General features: G+C 58.4%; 6 protein-coding genes across 6 annotated transcripts; all 6 read right to left on the bottom strand.

Annotated features, from left to right (window-relative positions):
* Positions 1-1,187: 1,187 nt before the first annotated feature.
* On the bottom strand, positions 1,188-3,152 carry LBRM_18_1640 (conserved hypothetical protein; the record flags this gene model as incomplete). The annotated part of the gene is made up of 1 exon (XM_001564034.1): positions 1,188-3,152. The coding sequence occupies one exon, from the start codon at positions 3,150-3,152 to the stop codon at positions 1,188-1,190; it is 1,965 nt and encodes a 654-aa protein (XP_001564084.1).
* Positions 3,153-3,808: 656 nt separating this feature from the next.
* Positions 3,809-6,184, bottom strand: LBRM_18_1630 (putative kinesin; the record flags this gene model as incomplete). The annotated part of the gene is made up of 1 exon (XM_001564033.1): positions 3,809-6,184. One exon carries the CDS (start codon positions 6,182-6,184, stop codon positions 3,809-3,811), a length of 2,376 nt encoding a protein of 791 aa, XP_001564083.1.
* Positions 6,185-8,092: 1,908 nt separating this feature from the next.
* Positions 8,093-8,746, bottom strand: LBRM_18_1620 (hypothetical protein, unknown function; the record flags this gene model as incomplete). The annotated part of the gene is made up of 1 exon (XM_001564032.1): positions 8,093-8,746. The coding sequence occupies one exon, from the start codon at positions 8,744-8,746 to the stop codon at positions 8,093-8,095; it is 654 nt and encodes a 217-aa protein (XP_001564082.1).
* A 2,327-nt stretch (positions 8,747-11,073) lies between these two features.
* Positions 11,074-12,015, bottom strand: LBRM_18_1610 (nonspecific nucleoside hydrolase;with=GeneDB:LmjF18.1580; the record flags this gene model as incomplete). The annotated part of the gene is made up of 1 exon (XM_001564031.1): positions 11,074-12,015. One exon carries the CDS (start codon positions 12,013-12,015, stop codon positions 11,074-11,076), a length of 942 nt encoding a protein of 313 aa, XP_001564081.1.
* Positions 12,016-14,355: 2,340 nt separating this feature from the next.
* On the bottom strand, positions 14,356-14,823 carry LBRM_18_1600 (conserved hypothetical protein; the record flags this gene model as incomplete). The annotated part of the gene is made up of 1 exon (XM_001564030.1): positions 14,356-14,823. The coding sequence occupies one exon, from the start codon at positions 14,821-14,823 to the stop codon at positions 14,356-14,358; it is 468 nt and encodes a 155-aa protein (XP_001564080.1).
* Positions 14,824-16,739: 1,916 nt separating this feature from the next.
* LBRM_18_1590 (conserved hypothetical protein) lies at positions 16,740-18,413 on the bottom strand (the record flags this gene model as incomplete). Its single annotated transcript, XM_003722933.1, has 1 exon — positions 16,740-18,413. The coding sequence occupies one exon, from the start codon at positions 18,411-18,413 to the stop codon at positions 16,740-16,742; it is 1,674 nt and encodes a 557-aa protein (XP_003722981.1).
* Between the last annotated feature and the right edge of the window lie 247 nt (positions 18,414-18,660).

The following is an 18,660-nucleotide window of genomic DNA, read 5'->3' as shown; positions in this document are numbered from 1 at the left end:
AAACGTCGACACCTCTGCGTACACTTGCTGGAGTAGATGAGGAACACGCACTGCACGGAAAGAAAAAAGGTAACGCGTGAGGTAAGAAGAGATGGAAAGAGACCTGACGAAAAGGCGGGAAAGGACTGATGCAGATGCACAGCGACTGGGCAGAGAGGTCCAGACAAACATACAGAAGGACGAATAGATAGGCACGCGCATGTGCCAGCAGGCCTAGCACGTTGACAGAAGCCAGACCCCAGTCGAGAGTGTGTCTGTGTACGCTTGTTTGAGTCACTGGCCGGGCCTATGGATGTTGTGACGGAGGAAATGCGTGGGTGCGACTCGGTATGGTGGCTGTGATGACTGAAGGGGAGAAAGAGGGAAGAGAGGAGAATGCGGAAAAGGTGATAAACAAAGGCAACTCGCAGAGGAAGAGAGCGAGGGAAAGAGAAGAGAAGAGAGGAGCATAAGAAACGAACGGGGAGGAGAAAAAAACGAAGGGGAACGACGACGGGTGAGCCAGCTGCGCACTCGCCAAGCTGTGAATGCGAGATCAGAGTACCACACAGCAGCCTGTCTCCCACCCTCAGCCTTGTTAGCATTGAGCTGCTTAACATGCAAGCGCACGGAGGCCTGCTGTAGAACATGTGCGTAGGCTCAGCCGTGCTCCTCTCACCGCCACCGATTGTTTGGTGGCAACGTTCCACAAATCGCTGTGGCGTCCCTCACGTCGCTAGGCCGAACTCGCACCTCGCACATTCGTGGGCGCAGCTCTTCTTCTTAGCAAACTTCGTTTTCTACTTATCCATCTTTGCTTACGGCACTAGCGGACCCGCAGGCTGCACCGCCATTACTCAACGGTGCGTCAGCACACACCGAAACCCATAAGAAAAAGAGACGCATAATGGCCAAAACAGCATTCACAGCCAGTGCTCAGCACACGCAGACACCGTCAGACCGAAGCACTAACAGAGAAGAGAGAACATCAAAACAGATCAACAGAGAGAGAACACAGAGAAGCATTTCCTTAGTCGAATTACGCTGTTATCCGCCTTCGTTGACACGCACATACCAACGAGGACGACCATCCACAGATGGAGGAAAGGAGCGCTGCGATATACTCGGTGACATGCGCATTCTTAGGAAGGCGGTGAAAAGGGGAGGGCGAAGAGCGCCTCCATCCTCCCCAGACGCAACACTACACCTTACGCACTGCGGCGCACCTGCGGACGGTTGCGCTTGCCACCAGCGCTGCCACCGCCCTTTCGCTTTGCCACAACAGATTCCAGCGTTACACGCTCGCCTGACGCGTCCTTGTGTTTCGCGGCGAGGTCATCGATGCGCTGCTGTCGCATGGTGTGGTAGTACGACGTGAGTGCAGTCCCTTGCTGCTTCAGCTCGTCCTCGAACTGCTTCACTGCAGCAAGATCGCACGGGCCGAAGTTGGCCTGTTCACGCTTCGACTTGATCTTCTGCGAGGTGGTCTGGATGTGGCGTAGCAGGTTGCTGATGCTAGAGTGCACCTTCGGCACACGCACCTGCGTCTTGAGCTTGTTCAGCGTGCTCTCCACCGCCCAGAAGGACTCAGGAAAGCCTACGGTGTGACTGTGGGTGGCAAGGTGCTCGGTGAGGAGGTACAGCGCCTCGCTCCAGATGTCACGATGGTAGGCGCCGCTGCGCGCCTGCACCTTCTTCACGCGGATGGTGAAGAGCAAGTCGGCCTGGTCCGGACTAGATGAGGCACCGTTTGGCGCGTGTGAAAGCGCAACACTCGGGGAGGTGAGAATGCGCAGCAGGTACGGCGCGACAGGAATGTAGAGCCCGTCGGCACGGCGAGCGATGTGGTTCAGCACTTCAACAACCTGAAGGTGCATCGGAAACATGCGCGGCGAGGAGAAGAGATCCATCAACGCTGTAGCGATCTGCACAACGGGGTGGATGAGCGGCCCTAGCTGATTCGGCTCCGCGTAGGTCGACACCACGGCCCCCCACGTGCGCAGTGCATTCAGGTATTGCCAGTTGACTACAGCGCGGACGTTGCTCTGCGTCTGCTGCTGCAGCGCTGCACGCAGGTAGATAGCCAACTGGCGCAGGTACACAAAGGTGTGCTGATACGCCGCCTCCATGTCAGTGCCATAGAGATCCACGACGCAGTTCATAAGAAAGACAACTGTGGCCTGGTTGTGAATGTTATAGTGATGGGCAGTGCGGATGAGGGTGAGGAAGATGCCTTTGAAGGCAGTGGACTGGTACATGGAGCGTGTACCGGCCGCGCGGGTGGCAACAGAGCGCACAACCATGTAGGCCGCGACGCGCACGGACTCCTCGGGCGCGGCGCAGAGATTCAGCGACGCCTTCAGCACCGCCTTGGTCAGCCCACGCACGTAGTGGAGCAACGGCACAAATGGAACAACGGTATGAAGAAGGCCTGAGGTGAGGACGGCGTCAATGTGGCCCTCACCAATGACAGACGAGAGCGCCATGAGGAGACGCTTCACCACCATACGCGTTTTGTACGACTTGAAGGAGCCTTTGCCCGTGATGAAGGTGCTGAGGTGCTTGCCGACATGTTTCGCCACCGACACCAGCGCCTCCTTCACCAGCGCCGGCTCCTCAAACTTGCGAGTAGACTGTGGCCGAGGGTGCTCCTTGACCTGATAGCCAAGCTCACGAACAGCAGAAACAAAGACGTCAATGCACAACTCCATAGCACTGCTAGTACTTGTCAGCTGTGCGAGCTCCTCGCGAGTCACACGGCCACGGTGCGGTGCCGCATCGCCGCTGCCCTCCCCATTATCCCCGTCTGCGTGCTCGTTGTCGTCGTCAATATTGCCGTCGCGACTCTCATCGTCGTCCACCTCCGTCTCCGCATCACTGCCGTCGTTCTCCTCCACGACGTCGATGTCTTCCTTGCCAAACTGCAGCAGCGTCGGGTCTTCCTCCTCAAGGTAGGAGTAGAACTCGGGATCGGTGTCTTTGAGCCGCTCCAGCTGATCCATGTGCTCCTTCTCCTCCCTGGCCGCATGTTTTGCCTCACGCGTCTTCTTCTTCTCCAGTCGCTCAAGCTTTTCCTTCTTGGACTTGGCAGTCTTGCGGCGGGTCTCGATGACGCCGGCCAAGTGCTTCTTGGCGAACTTCTTGAAGGACTTCTTCTCCTTGGTGACGGCCATGGATGCAACTTTCGGTGGCGTATGCCGGTGTTCTGCGGGGGAGAGAGACGAGGTGAGAGAGGATGGAGTGTGTCCAGCATAACGCACCAGAGAGAGAGAGAGAGCGAGAGGGGGAAAGGATGGAGGGAAAATTGCGAGAGAGTCATGAACACATGAAAACGCAGACACAAGGGCAGGCATTCCTGCCGGCACTCTGGAAGTAAGTCGTATTCTGCTCGCGCAGTCCTGCATCCAGGATTGTCAGCAAGATGCCGCAGTACGATGAGTGGTTCAGTACACTTGACGGGTGTGCAGAAGACAAGTCCCTCCTCACAACGCTTCCAAAGGCAGAGCTGAGCGTTTCTTCGCTTGCTTCCCCTGTGCTCTTCTTCGTGCGCTGCTCAGCTTCGCGCGATGCTCTCTCGCCTCGCTCTTCGAGGGGAATGCGAGGGGAGGAAAGATGCACAGAGAGAGGGCGAACTCACGATGACACGATGCCCACCTGCGCTCCTTCGGTCGTCCAATCCCGTGGAAAGCCCTATGAGAGGCGCACCTTCGCCCATGGGTGTGTTGAGCACTGAAGCACACCGACTTGTAAAAGCACATCTCATCATGACTCGAACACGAGGTGTCACGTTAGAGGATGTTTTGCGAACGGCAGTCCTTCGCCATCGCCATTACGCGGCGCTGCATCCCTGACACGTCTGCATCTTCACGGCCTTCCCTTCTCTAGCGGTCCTGTGACGCCGCTTACTGGTACACCCCGGTGACACCTCGTCTGCAGGTGGTAAGAGCGCTAATGCGGTGCCGGAAGGCCGCTGCGGGGAAAATAGCCTACGTGTTGGTGACGCAGACTGTGGGAATGAAACCGCCGCCGTGGTGCTGCCCTCCGCTGCTTTCGTCTCTTCGGCTTTGCCCTCTCGCGGCGGCGACACCGACGGCCTCGAAGGGGCGGTGCATTCGCCGAGGTTGTGGCGCACCTCGGCTGACCCAATCTCTGCGCGCGCCTCTTTGCGCGAGTCGCAGCTGTGGCTGTTGCTATTGTTGGTGCTGCTATCCTCCTCTTTAAGCGGTGCCACAATGCACGGCGTATCCGCCGCTTGGTTGTGGACCTCCTTCCCGAGGAGTGCATTACCATTAGCAGCACTTGAGATGGCCGAAGCGTCGTTGTCACCCTCTGCCCCGCCTACACTGTGCACCAGGGAAGCGTCGAGAAGCTCCGTGCCTGAAGGCAACGTAGATTGACGAGACGATGACAGCGAGGACGACAGCGACGGCGTCCTTGCCCCAGCATTGGCCTGCTCCATGACTGCCTCATGCTGCTCGCACTGCAAGTCGACGAGGCGCTGCAGCACCTCCTCTTTGACGCGGCGAGTGGCACTCTCCGCCACGCAGAGCACCGTCGCTATCGGCAGCAGCGGGGCGGACGTCACGTAACCACCACAGCACTGCAGGGCTTCCTCCATGCCAGCGGCGGACATCGCTGTAGGGTGATACTCAAAGAAAGCAAGCACGTAGACCACATCATGGCTACTATCCCACTCGTACCCCTCCCAGCCACTCGGGTCACCGCAGCGAGACGTATGCAGTCGAACGAATGGGGGGACACCAGCGTCTAGCATAGAGAGGCCCATGGCCAAGTCGCCGACGTCGAGAAATGCGAGCGGGTCATCGCCGGGGATGCGCGGCACAAGGCTCGCCATGGTGGACACGTAGCCGATCACCTGAACTGAAGGGGGAAAATAGGCGTCAAAGTAGGCGTCGTAGCCTACATTTAACTCTGGCAGTTCTCCCAAGACGCGGCTGAGCAGCCAACCCGCGACGCGTCTCGTGTCCCTCGCGCGGCTAGCGTTCAGCTCTCTGGGAGGGGACAAAAGGGGCAATGAAGCACCAACTGCGCCGCATGGTGACCTCCCCTGCTTTGCCAGCGTGGATTCCAACTCCGCTATGCGGCGCTGATGGGCTGCCTCAACGAGCTTAGAAGCGTTCTCGCTCGCTTTCATTTGCTCGCGTAGGCGGGTCAGCTCATCAAGCAGTACCTGGTGCTCGCTGGTCTTCATTTCGCTCCACTCGACCTCATCAACCTTGGTTACGCGGGTGCGGATGCGTTTCAGACGCTGGGTGTAGCGGAGCGTGCTGAGAGTCTCCTGGTAGTAGTCCGCGCTCGGATGCACGCAGGCGAGAAACGTGGTCATGGACGACCCGGTCAAGTAACGCTGCAGCAGCACTGTCAAGGTGGTGTCTCGGAAGTTCACGTAGGGACGAGCTCCATCCTGGGTGACTCGTTGGTTGCTCAGTGCCTCCAGTACGGTGCTCAGGCGGGAGAGCGATTTGTTGATGCTGATGCTCTCCTTGTTGAGTTGAGGGGAGAAGACAGTCTGCCGTTCACTCCCGGCCAGGTCAACGAAGCAGAGACGCACCCCGCGGCTTTTGATGGTGAAGATAGCGTGGCTACGACTGCTGCGAGGGTTGCGCTCTGTCGGCGCGGTGCGGCGTGAACTCATGCTGTAAGCAGCTACGGCATTCCACTGCTGCACAGACGTGAGGGAGCACGTGGTGAGTCCCTCCACCACAATCACCGGGCCTAGCGGTCCTTGGCGACGGCGGATGTGCCGCGGCTCTCCGTGCGCGAGAAGGTCGTTCACAGACTCTAGATACACCTCGAGCATCGCCACCTCCACGACACCCTCACCGCGCAGAAGCTCCTCCACGCAGAGTGCGAGTATTCCAGGCTCCTTCTCACTTCCCCCTATGGTATAGGTCTTGCCGCTGCTCGTGTGGCCGTAGGCAAGAAAGCACAGCGTGTCTGGGTGTTCTGGCGTGGCTGCGAGCATCCTCTGCAACACCAGCTTCTCGAACACAGCTCTGTTGCTCACGTGCTCGTCGAAGAGAAAGTCCTCCTTGTAGGAGCGGCGCCCAGCCAGCGCGTTGACGCCGCTGTTGTCCTGCAAGCTTATGTGATGTGTTGCATGACTGAGAGAAACACACGAGTTACGGCACAACTCCGTATTGGGTCGCACGCGCACCGCCACCTCCACGCGCCGTTGACTCATCGACTCTGTCTTTGAGTTGCGCTTGGGCTTGTGCGGTTTGAGGAAGCTTGGGAGAGTTTGAGAGAGCGACCGAAGCACTGCTGCGCGCAGGCAGAGGCACACAAGAAGGAGCCAAATAGTGCCTATACCTGTGCGCGTGTGTATGTCAGAGGCGTTGCTGCGTATGCGACTTGGAGGAGCAACTCCAATGACATGCCGCAGACGTGCTCCCCCCCTGTCCCCTCCTCTTTTACCGTGTACTCTTCTATAGCACAGTATATATACTCTTGAAGTTGGTGGTGGCAATGTCTATGGATCGCATGCACTGTAGCGTTGCAGCGTGTGGGTCCGTCGAAGTGCGCGATATCAACTTCCTCTTAGTCTTTCCCTTTATGTATGTTGGTGTGTGCGTGTGAGGCTGAGTGCTTATCCGCGATACACACTGTCCATGCCTCTCAGTAACCAGCAGCCCCGTAATAATTCCTCGGCAAAGGGGAACGCTGGCTGTACTAGGCGAGACAGAGAAAGCCATGGAGAGAAATAGAGAGGAGAGTTGTGGGCAGGGGGAAGGCGTCGCGGTGCGGATGGAGGCGGAAAGCAACGGCAGCTTGGTCACTCGTAGCTCTGCTGTCTTCCCTTGGTATCGGCATAGCGGCTGGTAGAGGGCGGCGCCACAGCAACACTCAAAGAGAGAGATGCAAAAGAGCGCCTATTAAAGACTCTGCTACCCTAGCTGTCCCCCACCACCACCACCACCACCCTTCACTCCTCCTGTAATGCACTGCGGAAGGACATGCCGTGATACGACACCGCTGCGACAGAGACAAGCACACATCGTTGTGTTCAGGCAGGTGAACAGGAAAACGTGTGCAATGAGGGCACCATCGACAAACCCGCAGCGCGCTCACAATGATGTCAACTCGGCAACGGAGGCCCGAGCCTCACTGCCTCCCTCGTGATTTGCGCTAGTGGAAAAATGAAAGAGGAGTGACATACACGAAAAAGCACACAGACGCATACAAAGAGGCTCACGGAGGAAACACAACGACACACCAGGCACGCCTCCCCCGAGCAAGTTCATCGATGCGGGCACCCCCGTGAGCGCGTAAACGCACACAGAGAGAGAGAGAGAGAAAGAGCTGTGTGCCAGCCCACTTGGAGCAGAAAGAGGAGAGGGGGTGGGCCGCGGTGACGCACAGGGTCAACGATACTCGGCTACCACAGCAAAAATGAAAGCACTATGTTCACCCTGGCTAGCAGTACAAGTGTAGTTCTCTCATCTCGTGCCGTCAAGCATGCCGGCCCACAAGCGAAGAACAGCCATAAAAGAGGAGATCAGCGCAGGAAGCGCGACAAAATGAGAACAAAGGGAGAAGGAAAGGAACGTGCGTGCGAACAACGAACGACAGAGCGCGAAGGCGCAACGTATGAAGCACAAAACGGCCACCGCACACACAAACGCACATCGCTCGTGACGCCACAGTGCACAGAAGAGAGAGACGTAACCTCAATCGGCTAAAACGCCACACACCACAGCGAGAGAGAAAGCGGCAGCCGCGTTCGCCCACTCGCGAAGGTACACGGCGAGGCCATCATCAGAGACTCAAGTGATAGGCACCACATACATCGAGCTTTGCACCAGTACCCGTGCCGCGGGCACACACACACACACACACAGGCGCCTGCAACTTCTTAGTGAGCATGCTCCTCCTGCATGCACACAAGAATGCTGACAGGGGCCTCGTGGCGCGTTCCCTCCTGTAACACAGGCAGAGCGACGCACTGCCTCAGCGAGAAAGTGATCAGCGAGTGAGACAGGGGGTAGTGGCGCGGTGAGCCTTACTGCCGAAGGGTCTGGTCCCACTAAGGGATACAGCTGCGACCAACGCCTCAAAGTGGCGCCGCAAGCCCGTTCCCCTATAATGAGCCTCACACCCCAGTCCAGCTATGCACAGCTCGCGCAGCGCCCTCCCAGGTGACGCCACGTCGCCTTGCCGCTATAACTCCCACAGCCACGCACACCGCCGTGAGTACTGTCACCGCAGTAGCGGCGCTCGTGACACGGGAACCGCCGGTACATTCGCCCCCACTGTATGTTTGGCTTCCATTTTCGACCGCTGTCTCTGGCGAGGCATCGTGAAAGCTGCACCTCACCTCGTAGTGCTTCGTGTCCCCGCGCGTGAAGAAGGGTCGACAGAACTCCTTCTCCACCTCCCCTCTCTCAATAAGCCCCATTGCCTCAGCCTCGGAGATGGTGACGTACTCCACGCGAATAGTGGATAGCTTTCCCATCTCCATCACTGCCGGTTGCGCATACAGGGCGATCTCATCCCACGTGGATGGTTGCGCCCGACCCGCCTTGTCATGGCCCAGCAGCCCGTATGTCTTAGAAAAGAGGATGGACGACTCCTTGACGCGGAGGCGATACAGGACGAAGAGCGCCTCGTCTCGTCTCGCCTCTGCGAGTGACACAGAAAAGGAGCAGGTCAGCTTCGTGGGGAAATGCGCAATCTCCAGCTCCCCCTCTCGCTTACCCTTGACGGAAATGAGAAGTCCCGCGTTGCAGGACATGACGGCACACATACACACACACACACACACAAGTCAGCGACTGGGGCGTGAAGAGAGAGAGCGCAAGATGAAAGGGTGCCCAAGTAGGGGGGCAGAGAGGAAAAGGGAGAAGAGGAACAGCAAAAGAAAAGGCGGGGAGAGGCCGCACAGCAGCACAGCGTTCGAAAGAGTAACGTCTCGATCGAAGACGTGCCCCACCTGAATCGGCACAAGATTATACGAGCTCGACGCGCCTGTGTCTTTGTGGTGGCGGTAGCAGCAACAGCACTTACCAATGACGCAAGAGGGGATTCGCGGTGTGCCTCCCACTCGCTCTCGTTTTGTTCGTTGCGTTGCTCTCCCTTCTCCTAGCACCTGGTGCTCCGTCCTCTATCCTGCTCAGAAGAGGCTCCCTAGAACAGGGGTAAATGGACTAAGCCCGGCGGAGACAAAAGACAACGTCGTTGTCGTGAATCAAGCAGAGAGAGTAGCTCAAGCGGAAAATGAGATGCAGAGATGAAGGAGGACGGAGGCTGACACAACAAGCTCGAAAAGAGAGCGTGCGCCACAATGAAGGGGGGGGGGGGGGGGTGAAAACGCCACAAGGCAAGATGGTGACGGCGAACTCACCAATAGGCGAGACCAAAGGACGAGATGAAACAGCCCCTAAGAAGGAAAAGAAGAAAGCGCCCAAACTGGATCGGCCAACGTCAAACGAGAGCAAGGTGGAGGAAGAGGGCACAAGCAACGGACAACGTCAGGGTCAACGGAAAATGTACGCCTGCTCGTGGTGGTGTACTGACTGGCACGCTTGTGCCTTCACGTTTAGGCGGCTACCTTCTTCTGTGAGGGAAGATAATCGAAGGCGCTGAAATGATGCCTGATTCGCGTACCAGCGGGTGTGGGTATGCGCAGTTAGGAAGGGAGAAGCAGCAAAGGAAAGCAAAAAATTGCCTTGTGAGTGCTGTCGGGCGTACGGCCAAAAAAACGATCGATGTAAGCACGCGGGAATGTGCAAGAGTGCTCTCTATATCGGTACAACTAAGCACGTGAATTGGTGGCTCAGTATGGACCTCTTTGAAGGGGCTGGTAGGGGCAGGTGACCGAGAAAGGGACGCACTCGTGTTAGGCAGATTACCTCGCAGAGACAGGCCTATATGAAAATGCTCAACAGTGCTTAGAAAATAAAGAGAAAAGCGCGTGAAGGTGAGGAGAACAGTTGAGCGAAAAAAAGAGACAAAGAGAGGAGTCGAGACCTACACAAGCACTCCGGTGGGGAAAATGTGCTCCCTTTTGCGCCCATGTGCGCACGACTCAGCCATCAGATGAAAGAGACACATGCCGCCCACACCCACTGCCCAGGGAGCAGCTACGCCGCAGCGCACCACTGGCACTCACCGCCACACAGAAAACCTGCGTGTAAATGCCGCGCAAACGCTTCGGTTCAGACACTAATTGGCTATGCCAACGACCTCGCGACTTCCTGCAGGCTACGCTCGTCGCTCGTGATGATGCTGGCCAGCTCACCGCGGTGTCTCAGGGGCCCGGTGCCCGCCCTCTGCAGGAGGAGGGGGGCAACGCCCTGCAACCTGCGCTTGGTCGCGGCGGTGATGCCGAGCGTCGCGCTGGGCCTACCCTTGCGCCGTGTGCGGTGGCATTGCAATGGGCTGAACGGTGCCCAACCTTGCTGGCTGCACCCGGCTCCTTGAGATAGCCGTGGCGGGGCGGCGGCATGGGTGAGCTGCGTGGCTGTATGGGTATACGCGTTGGCCTGCCCGTGGTAGAGCGGCGCGTTAGCGAATCAAAACGAGTAAACAAAATGAAGATTTCATTCGTTCCCTTTCGTGTCGCGTTTTCAACAAGTCGACATGTCACAGGCGCTTCCCGCCCCCATTCGCGGTTGGTAGGCGAAAAGGGAGGGGGTCAGGCGTGCGTCGAAGTAGACAAAGGAAAAAAGAGAGACGCAGTGCGGTAGGAAGGCGTGGGAAAGGGCGAGGTGGACAGTGGTGGCGGTAGAGGCGGCGGATCCGGCGGAATCGCCTCCTCAGCTTCACCATTGCTATTACTATCCACTCAGTTGCTCCCTCATGAATTACCGGCGTCGTCTGGCCCTCACGCTTCTCAGCCCGCTACTTCTCCTTCACGCGAAACGGGTCAACTCCACTACCGTAGCGGTGAGCGATTAACGATAAAGGAAAAAAGAACTTTCCACACGGCACCGCAGCTTGCGTGGCCGGCGCGACATGAAGCAGACAGGCAGAGGAGTCTTCGACAACGTCGCACGCGAGCGTGCCGCTGCGGAGAGCTGCATTGCCGCGCATATGCCACTGCATTGATGGCCCATAGTGATACACGCACCACTAAGGATCACCGATGCGCTGGAGTGCGTCAATCACGAGGTCCCAGTACTTGCTGAAGTCCAGTTTTGACGCCACCTGCGTGTGGCATTGTTCCGGCCTCGGGTAGCGAAAGTCTGTGACTGTCATGCCAGCCGTTAACTCCCCGTTCAGTTCGATGTTCACCGGCACTCGATTGGTCGTCATCACGGTGGGGTCAATCACGTACGCCACAGCACACGGATCGTGCACCTTGGCGTATGTATTTCGCTGTGTTTCGTATACTTTTGTGTAGAATTCCAAAATCTTCAGTATGAAGTCAGCAGGCTTTGTGCGCACCTCCTTCACCCGCTGCAGGACCTCCGGCGTGGCGAGCGCCTGGCTTGTCAGGTCAAGCCCCACCATTGTCACGTCCCAGCTCTCGTTAAACACAATGTGGGCTGCCTCCGGGTCGACAAAGATGTTGAACTCCGCGACGGGGGACGCATTACCAATACAGCAGCTGCCACCCATCAGAACCACCTCCTTCACGCGTTCCACAATGCGCGGCTCAAGACGAGCAGCCATTGCAATATTCGTCAGGCCTCCCGTGGGCACAAGCGTAATGGACTTAGGCTCGTGCGACATGATCAGCTCAATGATGAGATGCACTGCGTGGCGCTTGTCCAGCTTTGTCTTGAACTCCGAGGGGTAGCTGACGGTACCCAGGCCGGTTTCACCGTGAATCTGAGGGGCAGTCCGCACTTTGCGCACGAGGGGTTTGCAGCAACCAGCCGCGATGGGCACACCGACAATGCCGGCCACATCAGCCACCAGCTGCGCATTCCGGGTCACCTTCTCCAAGGTCTGGTTACCCACCACTGTCGTAATGGCAAGTAGCTCGATCTCCGGGTTGCCGTAGGCGAGGAGGATAGCCACGGCATCATCGATTCCGGGATCGCAGTCAAGAATAATTTTGCGCGGCATGACTTGAAAATACTGGATATCTCTTGTTTACGTGAACTGTGAGCACGAGGGCGTCAAAGTGAAAGCAGCTGAGGGGAAATTGAGTGGAAGGTGAGCGAGAACGTTTTCCTCCGTATGTTACGACCTTCCCGCCACCGAGGGCGGAAATAAACAAGCAGATGGAAAAACAAAACGGGCACATTGAGCGGTGGGCCCAGCAAGAGATGGGGTGACGAGAAGAAAAAGGTCAGGCGAGAGCGATGATGCGCGTGTAATCCTCGATGTGTTCATGACGAGCACCGCTACTGCACCGCCTACACGAGCATGCAACGGCACACGTGCTAGACGGCGCCGCAGACACGCTAAAAACTGGAGAGCGACACCACATGCAGCAAACACTGCGAGGGAGGGCGGGAGGGAGGGGGGAGGGCCAACATGCTGCCAACAAGAAAAGAGAGGTATGACAACTAGCGTTGCGTCGCTGGTGTGTCTTGCGCCGTCTGCGGCGAGTGAAGGAAAGGGGTACGACGCTCCCAGGTGTGCACGTGTCAAGGACTACCCTCTCCTCGAAGAAAAACAGCATGTCATCTCCACAGAACATCAGCCTGTCGCTGCTCAGCCACTGATTCCGTCTTCTCCATGGCTTCCAGCGTGGATCGCTGCAGCATGCATGCAACTCGGAGCAATGTGAGACAGAAATACACACAGTAAACGACGACGAAGAAACAGAGGATGCACCGTGATGCAAAGGAGATCGGAGAAGAGCACAGGGAAAGAGAAGGAGATGACGGTATGGTCAAGGCTCCCCCATGCGCCTTCCGGGAAGCACAGGATGTTCTGTCCGATCCTCTCTTCGCTGACATGCTGCGGCGCACATACACCTCGCTGATACACACACGTGCGCACACCAGTATGCATCCCCTACTCGCTTGCACTATGTACAAGACCCCTCCTCCTCCGCCATCATAAAAAGCGTGCGCAGCTCCACCAGCGATCCAACTGCGCAAAAGAGGAGAGCTGAAATAAGCCGTACTGGAGCGCGTCCATCCCCTGCGGCAGAGCACGAGCCCACCCCCACTCGACACCTCCGGCCCCGCTGCGGGCCCACCGCGTGGCGCGGAGCAGCGCTAGACACGCCTTGCAGCAAGGCGCCAACCCAGCCATCGGCGCACGCCCCTGCCTCGAGCTCTGCCCACCCACCCACCACGCAGCTCGCCTCGCCGCCGCTCCCATATTGTGCCGGCCGCCGCCTGGTGCATCCCTCGGGGTGGCTCAGAGCTCCCCACACCAGCAGGCAGCAGGGGGTCGGGCGAGACGCGTTCGAGCCACGCTGGCGCCTCGCCCATCACACGAATGGCACAGGCGTGCCCGCTGTCGCATGCCGCCCCGCCATCCAGGGGCCTGGCCGCCGACATCCGTAGCGAGACATCGCTCGGACCTCTCCCCTACGTCGTGGGGGCATGGCCCTGTCAGCACCAGAGGCGGCTCGGCGTTGGCAGGGATGCGGGGGAGGGGCTGCTTGGCACCCCGCACAGAGTTGGGGGCGCGGGGCCCTGAGATGCCACGCATTGGCGGGTGCCCCCCTGTCATCAGGGAAAGAGTACCAACCAGGAGGAAAAGAGAAAAACACCGTAGTCAGAAGCGCTTCGGGAGGGTGGGGGGGGAGGGGGGGTACGCCGGCCAACCAACGAAAGCACGTCAAGCATAACACCGCAGCAGAGAGGAAAAAAGGGAAGGCGTAAAGAGAGACTCGAGCGGGGCAGAGAGTCAGAGGCGCATGCGCAGAGAGGTGAAACAAGGATGTACGCAGAGCATGCAGCCCAAGACACGAGGGAAAGGTACGCCTCTTTTCCTCGCTTGTGTTTGGCGAAAAAAACTCGTAGGAAGTAACTGCCTCTCCCCCTACCTCCCTCCCCGCACGCAGGCCGTTGAACAACACCAAGATGGAAGCACGAGAGGAAGTAAGAGAGTGCAACAAGGAGAAGGACATGCGGCATCATCAGCAGAACTGAGCCGCTGAATACGAAAGGGACAGACAGTCACGCTTACCGCCAGGACTCGCTAGCGTGTCGCACTGCCATGACTGCCCAACAGAGGCATTAGTAGCTGCCGCAGTACTCTCCTAGATGGGCAAGGACAGGCTTGCAGGCGGACAAGCGCACCCACACACAGGCAAGCCAACATAAATCGAAACCCGCAAAGAAGAGAACACTAAGCAAATCGTGACGCTCTGAAAGAAGCGGGACGAAAAATTTGAAAGTCACACAGAGAGAGGGGGGAATGGGGCAGTTGCCTCTGTCACGTGTGCGGGTGGGTGTCAGCTGATCGGCTACAGCTGACAGACGGCACCCCCGGATTCTCTCATTGCTGGTAGACAAACTGCATAGCCTTGAGTGGGGCTCGACACGTTGGGCAGGAATTATTCCCAATGCGACTCGCGCAGCTCCAGCATGTGCACAGGTGTCGGCAGGGCAGAAAGACGGTGTCTTTGCAGTTTTCTAAGCAGATGACGCACTGCTCCGCATCGAAGGTAGACTGCGTGGGTTCATAGTTGGGCGGCGGCCGAATTGTGGGCGACTTGGTGAGTGTCCAGCTTTTGTAGGTCACCGTCCCCGCCAAAACTAGCGTCCCGGCAGCCACCGCAAGGTGGAACGGACTCTTCAACAGACTAGCCCTATCCGCGTTCACAATGGAATCCAGCATCTCCTTCTGCCTGTTGATGGTGAGCTCGTGCTGCGCTATGAGATTCTGCTGGTCTCCTAGTTTTTGGAAAAGCTTCCACCCAGCAATGCCGATCGGCACGAGTGCGATAAGCTCCAGCCCACTCATGATGACGACAAGGAGCAGTGATAACAGTGGTAAAGGTGGGAAAGGAGGGCAGCGCCGATTAACGATGACGGTGTTGAGACTAGGGGAGTGAGTGATGCATCTAATGCCTGAGCAGACCAGTGCTGTACAACGCCACCAGTGCAACTACTAAAGCAGGGCTACGACCAGCAGCCACACACTTCTAGTAACATTCACTTGCACTCCCCCTCCCTCGGTGAGCCACTGCGGGGATAGCACGCTACAGAGTGCTGGTGCCTCAGCACGTTGGGAGAGTGACGCAGTGAGCAGTTCAACGTGAAAAGATGCAAAACAAAAAAAGAATGCCGAGAAGGAAATCGGCGAGCGGCTCTATGCTCGAGGAGTGTAAGAGAGGGAGAGATGGGCAAAACAACACAGTGAGGGACCGCTGAGGTAGAGGGGAGAGAAAACCGTGGAGAGGGGTGCGAGGAGAACAGTCACAGAGCAGTCGATACCCCACATAATAACGCGCAAGCAAGGCGCGTGGCATTGGAGAGAGAAGCCATGACCGGCCCAGAAAAATATGCCCTTTATTCTCAGGAGGACGATGGCCTATACGTGGGCCGAGGCTCACCGTCAGCAAGCGCCACCACACCGGCCTTACTGCCGTGTACAGCAGCCATGCCCCGGAAAGGCCAGCGGTGAGCCAGCGTGGAGTCGCTGCCCTTCCACAGAGAAGAAAAATGTCAGTTTCCACTCAACGCGTCCATCCCCTGCGGCAGAGCACGAGCCCACCCCCACTCGACACCCCCGGCCCCGCTGCGGGCCCACCGCGTGGCGCGGAGCAGCGCTAGACACGCCTTGCAGCAAGGCGCCAACCCAGCCATCGGCGCACGCCCCTGCCTCGAGCTCTGCCCACCCACCCACCACGCAGCTCGCCTCGCCGCCGCCCCCATATTGTGCCGGCCGCCGCCTGGTGCATCCCTCGGGGTGGCTCAGGGCTCCCCACACCAGCAGGCAGCAGGGGGTCGGGCGAGACGCGTTCGAGCCACGCTGGCGCCTCGCACATCACACGAATGGCACAGGCGTGCCCGCTGTCGCATGCCGCCCCGCCATCCAGGGGCCTGGCCGCCGACATCCGTAGCGAGACATCGCTCGGACCTCTCCCCTACGTCGTGGGGGCATGGCCCTGTCAGCACCAGAGGCGGCTCGGCGTTGGCAGGGATGCGGGGGAGGGGCTGCTTGGCACCCCGCACAGAGTTGGGGGCGCGGGGCCCTGAGATGCCACGCACTGGCGTGTGTGTCTGTTCTTCGTCCCTGAGGGCGTGCTTAAAGGCAGAGGCGAAAGAGGTGTAGACACCTGCACGAAGAAGCAAACGAGATGAGGCGGCGAACGCACGCACTGAAATCCGCAATGTGTTGACGCCCTGGTCTTCGACGTCACTCCCCGTGTATTGCTGGCATTGCCGGTGGAGAGCGTGTGCTGTGCGCATTTCTTCTGCGTTCGGCTTCATTGTGCTTTCCGCAGAATTGGGCAACGCGGCATGCCTCGCCCTTCTTTGCATGTCGTGCAAAGAAGGCACGACGTCTGGGGAGGGGGGGACTAAGAGAACAATTGGGGGAAGAGGGGGAAGAAGCCCTGAAGAGCACGACACTCGACTGTAGGCAGTAGCAACGAGTGGTACCTGGCACACGTTTAAGTATTCGCTCATAGAAGCACACGTTCACTGGCGTCTACACGCCTATGAAAGAAGGTTAGAGGCCGTTAGGCAGACATGACGGAGACAGCGGGTATGCGCGTGCTGCGTTCTGCGGCTTATGTACACGCGGACATGCTTGCAACTGGGAGCAATGGACTTATCCTTTTCCTGCGTCACCTGTCATCGCTACCCCCACCCCGCCTCGGCCCAGCGCTTCTCTGCGCTTCCCTTCCGACGCGCCTAGGTACCTCTAGGTCGTTACCTATCATCGGAGAGACCGAACGCCTGCCAGACGACCATCGTGAACGTCGGATCGTCCTCAACGCTGGCGGAGACCATATACCAGAAGTACGCAAAGACTTCGTAGTCAAGCTCCCCGCCCCCCAGCTCCACGATGTACGCCTCCAGGGCCTGCTTCCATATGGTGCCTTGCTGACGCACAGCGTTGCCCTCGATGAGCTCCGGATGGAAGCTCCTCAGTAACGCAGCACAGGCAACATTGCCTGAGTGTTGCTTGTCGAGTCGGTTGAAGAGCTTACGGATAACGGCAACGCGCGACGGTGGGGCGGGGGTACACAGCATGAGAACCAAGTCTACGCGGGTCGGGGACTTCAGTCGCAGCCACTCCAGCTCAACATCCAACACCCCAGAGAGACCATCCGGCACACCTGCGGCGCGCAGTGCTTTGATGAACGCTTCGATTGGCACACGCTCAGTACCCCACTCTCTCAGCGCTGAGTAGAGCTGCACAAATGCCGGGCCATTCTTGGTACTGCGCCGCATCCATTCAACCACGGCCGCCTGCACCAGCTGCAGCATGGAACCCGTGACAGAAGGGAAGTACTGCCGATACGCAGCGAGCAGGTCTGCGACGAGTACGCCGTCCTCGGTTTCGCTGTCCTTCTTGAGGTAGTAGTAGAGCTGATTAGACTCTTCCGGGCGGAACCCCGTGCGCAGCTTGGTGCACGCGTAGAAGAATTGCCGCGGCGTCAACTCTGCCCGCACCAGCGCCCTTATGTCCAAGTCCAATGGCAGGTGTCGACTGTGTTCCGGGTAATGAAGCTCCATAGACTCTAGAACGCTCTGGAGGGCAAGCGTACCGGTATGGCAAAGCTCCGTCTCTCCAATATCCAGCGTGGCTTCTGCGAATCGCCCCATCAGCAGCGGATACTCGGCAACACTAGGAATCACTTTGCTGAACAGCAGCTGGTGCAGCAGCACCATCTCGCAACCCAGGCACGAGCCAGTTGCCGTACCGTCCTCGGCGTCATCGTCCTCCTCGTTAGCGCAGTAGTGCAACAGCCAGTGGGATTCGGAGCTGCTAAGCCCGCAGGTGTCTTCCATAAACGCTAGCGCCTCCCAGCGCTCCAATGGAGGCGGGGATTCCTCTGTTGCCTGGCGACGGCGGCTGTTCTGCCAATCCAGCACATCCACGAGATGCTCCTCGAACGGGCTCATGACGGCACTCTCCTGCACCGCACGCCGTGCTGCCGCCACAGTCTGCGACACCTGCCACGTTCGAAACGGAATTATATCCCGCAACGCCAGCGTGACACGACCAGGACGGATGCCCCTGGCGCAGGAGCGGCGCCTTCCCCTCTGTGCCTCCTCGAAGCTGTCCGTGAGACTCGCCTCCTTCGCCGTTTCCTCCTCCTCCAGCTCTAGGACGCGAAGGAGGAGAGTGACCTCCTTGTGCGTCAGCAAAGACGTCGGGAAAATGGGCTCCACAGCGATAAGCAGCGCCGCCGCGTCTACAGCGACGTTGGTGGACTCGACGTAGCGGGAGTCCACAGAGAGAAACGATGGCAGAAACGCTCGGGTGCCGTCGGAGTGCAGACGCGGTACAAGGCCATACGCGACTCGCTTGTACAGCCGCAGCATGAACAGCGGGTCCGTGAGTGCCGACTCGTGCGTAGAGTCCTCCGAGAACATGCCACCTTCTACACTTGTGTGTTTGTCTGGTAGCAGATGGAGCAAAGCTGGCGCGCTGTGTCTGCACACAAGCGAGACTACACCAGCCACAATGTTGGCCAGTGGGACGGCAAAGAATGGTCCGCCAAGCGGTGAAGTGGGAGAAGAGAGATGAGGGAGAATGGGGAGCAACAGAAGATGCGCATCTCGCGTGGCGGAGGAGCACTGCACAGGTAAAGAGAGTGGAAAGGGCGCTGTGGGTGGGTGC

The sequence above is a fragment of the Leishmania braziliensis genome, chromosome 18, assembly GCF_000002845.2.
Source record: "Leishmania braziliensis MHOM/BR/75/M2904 complete genome, chromosome 18".
Classification (NCBI taxonomy): domain Eukaryota; phylum Euglenozoa; class Kinetoplastea; order Trypanosomatida; family Trypanosomatidae; genus Leishmania; species Leishmania braziliensis.
This window is presented reverse-complemented; position numbering and strand designations above follow the sequence as displayed.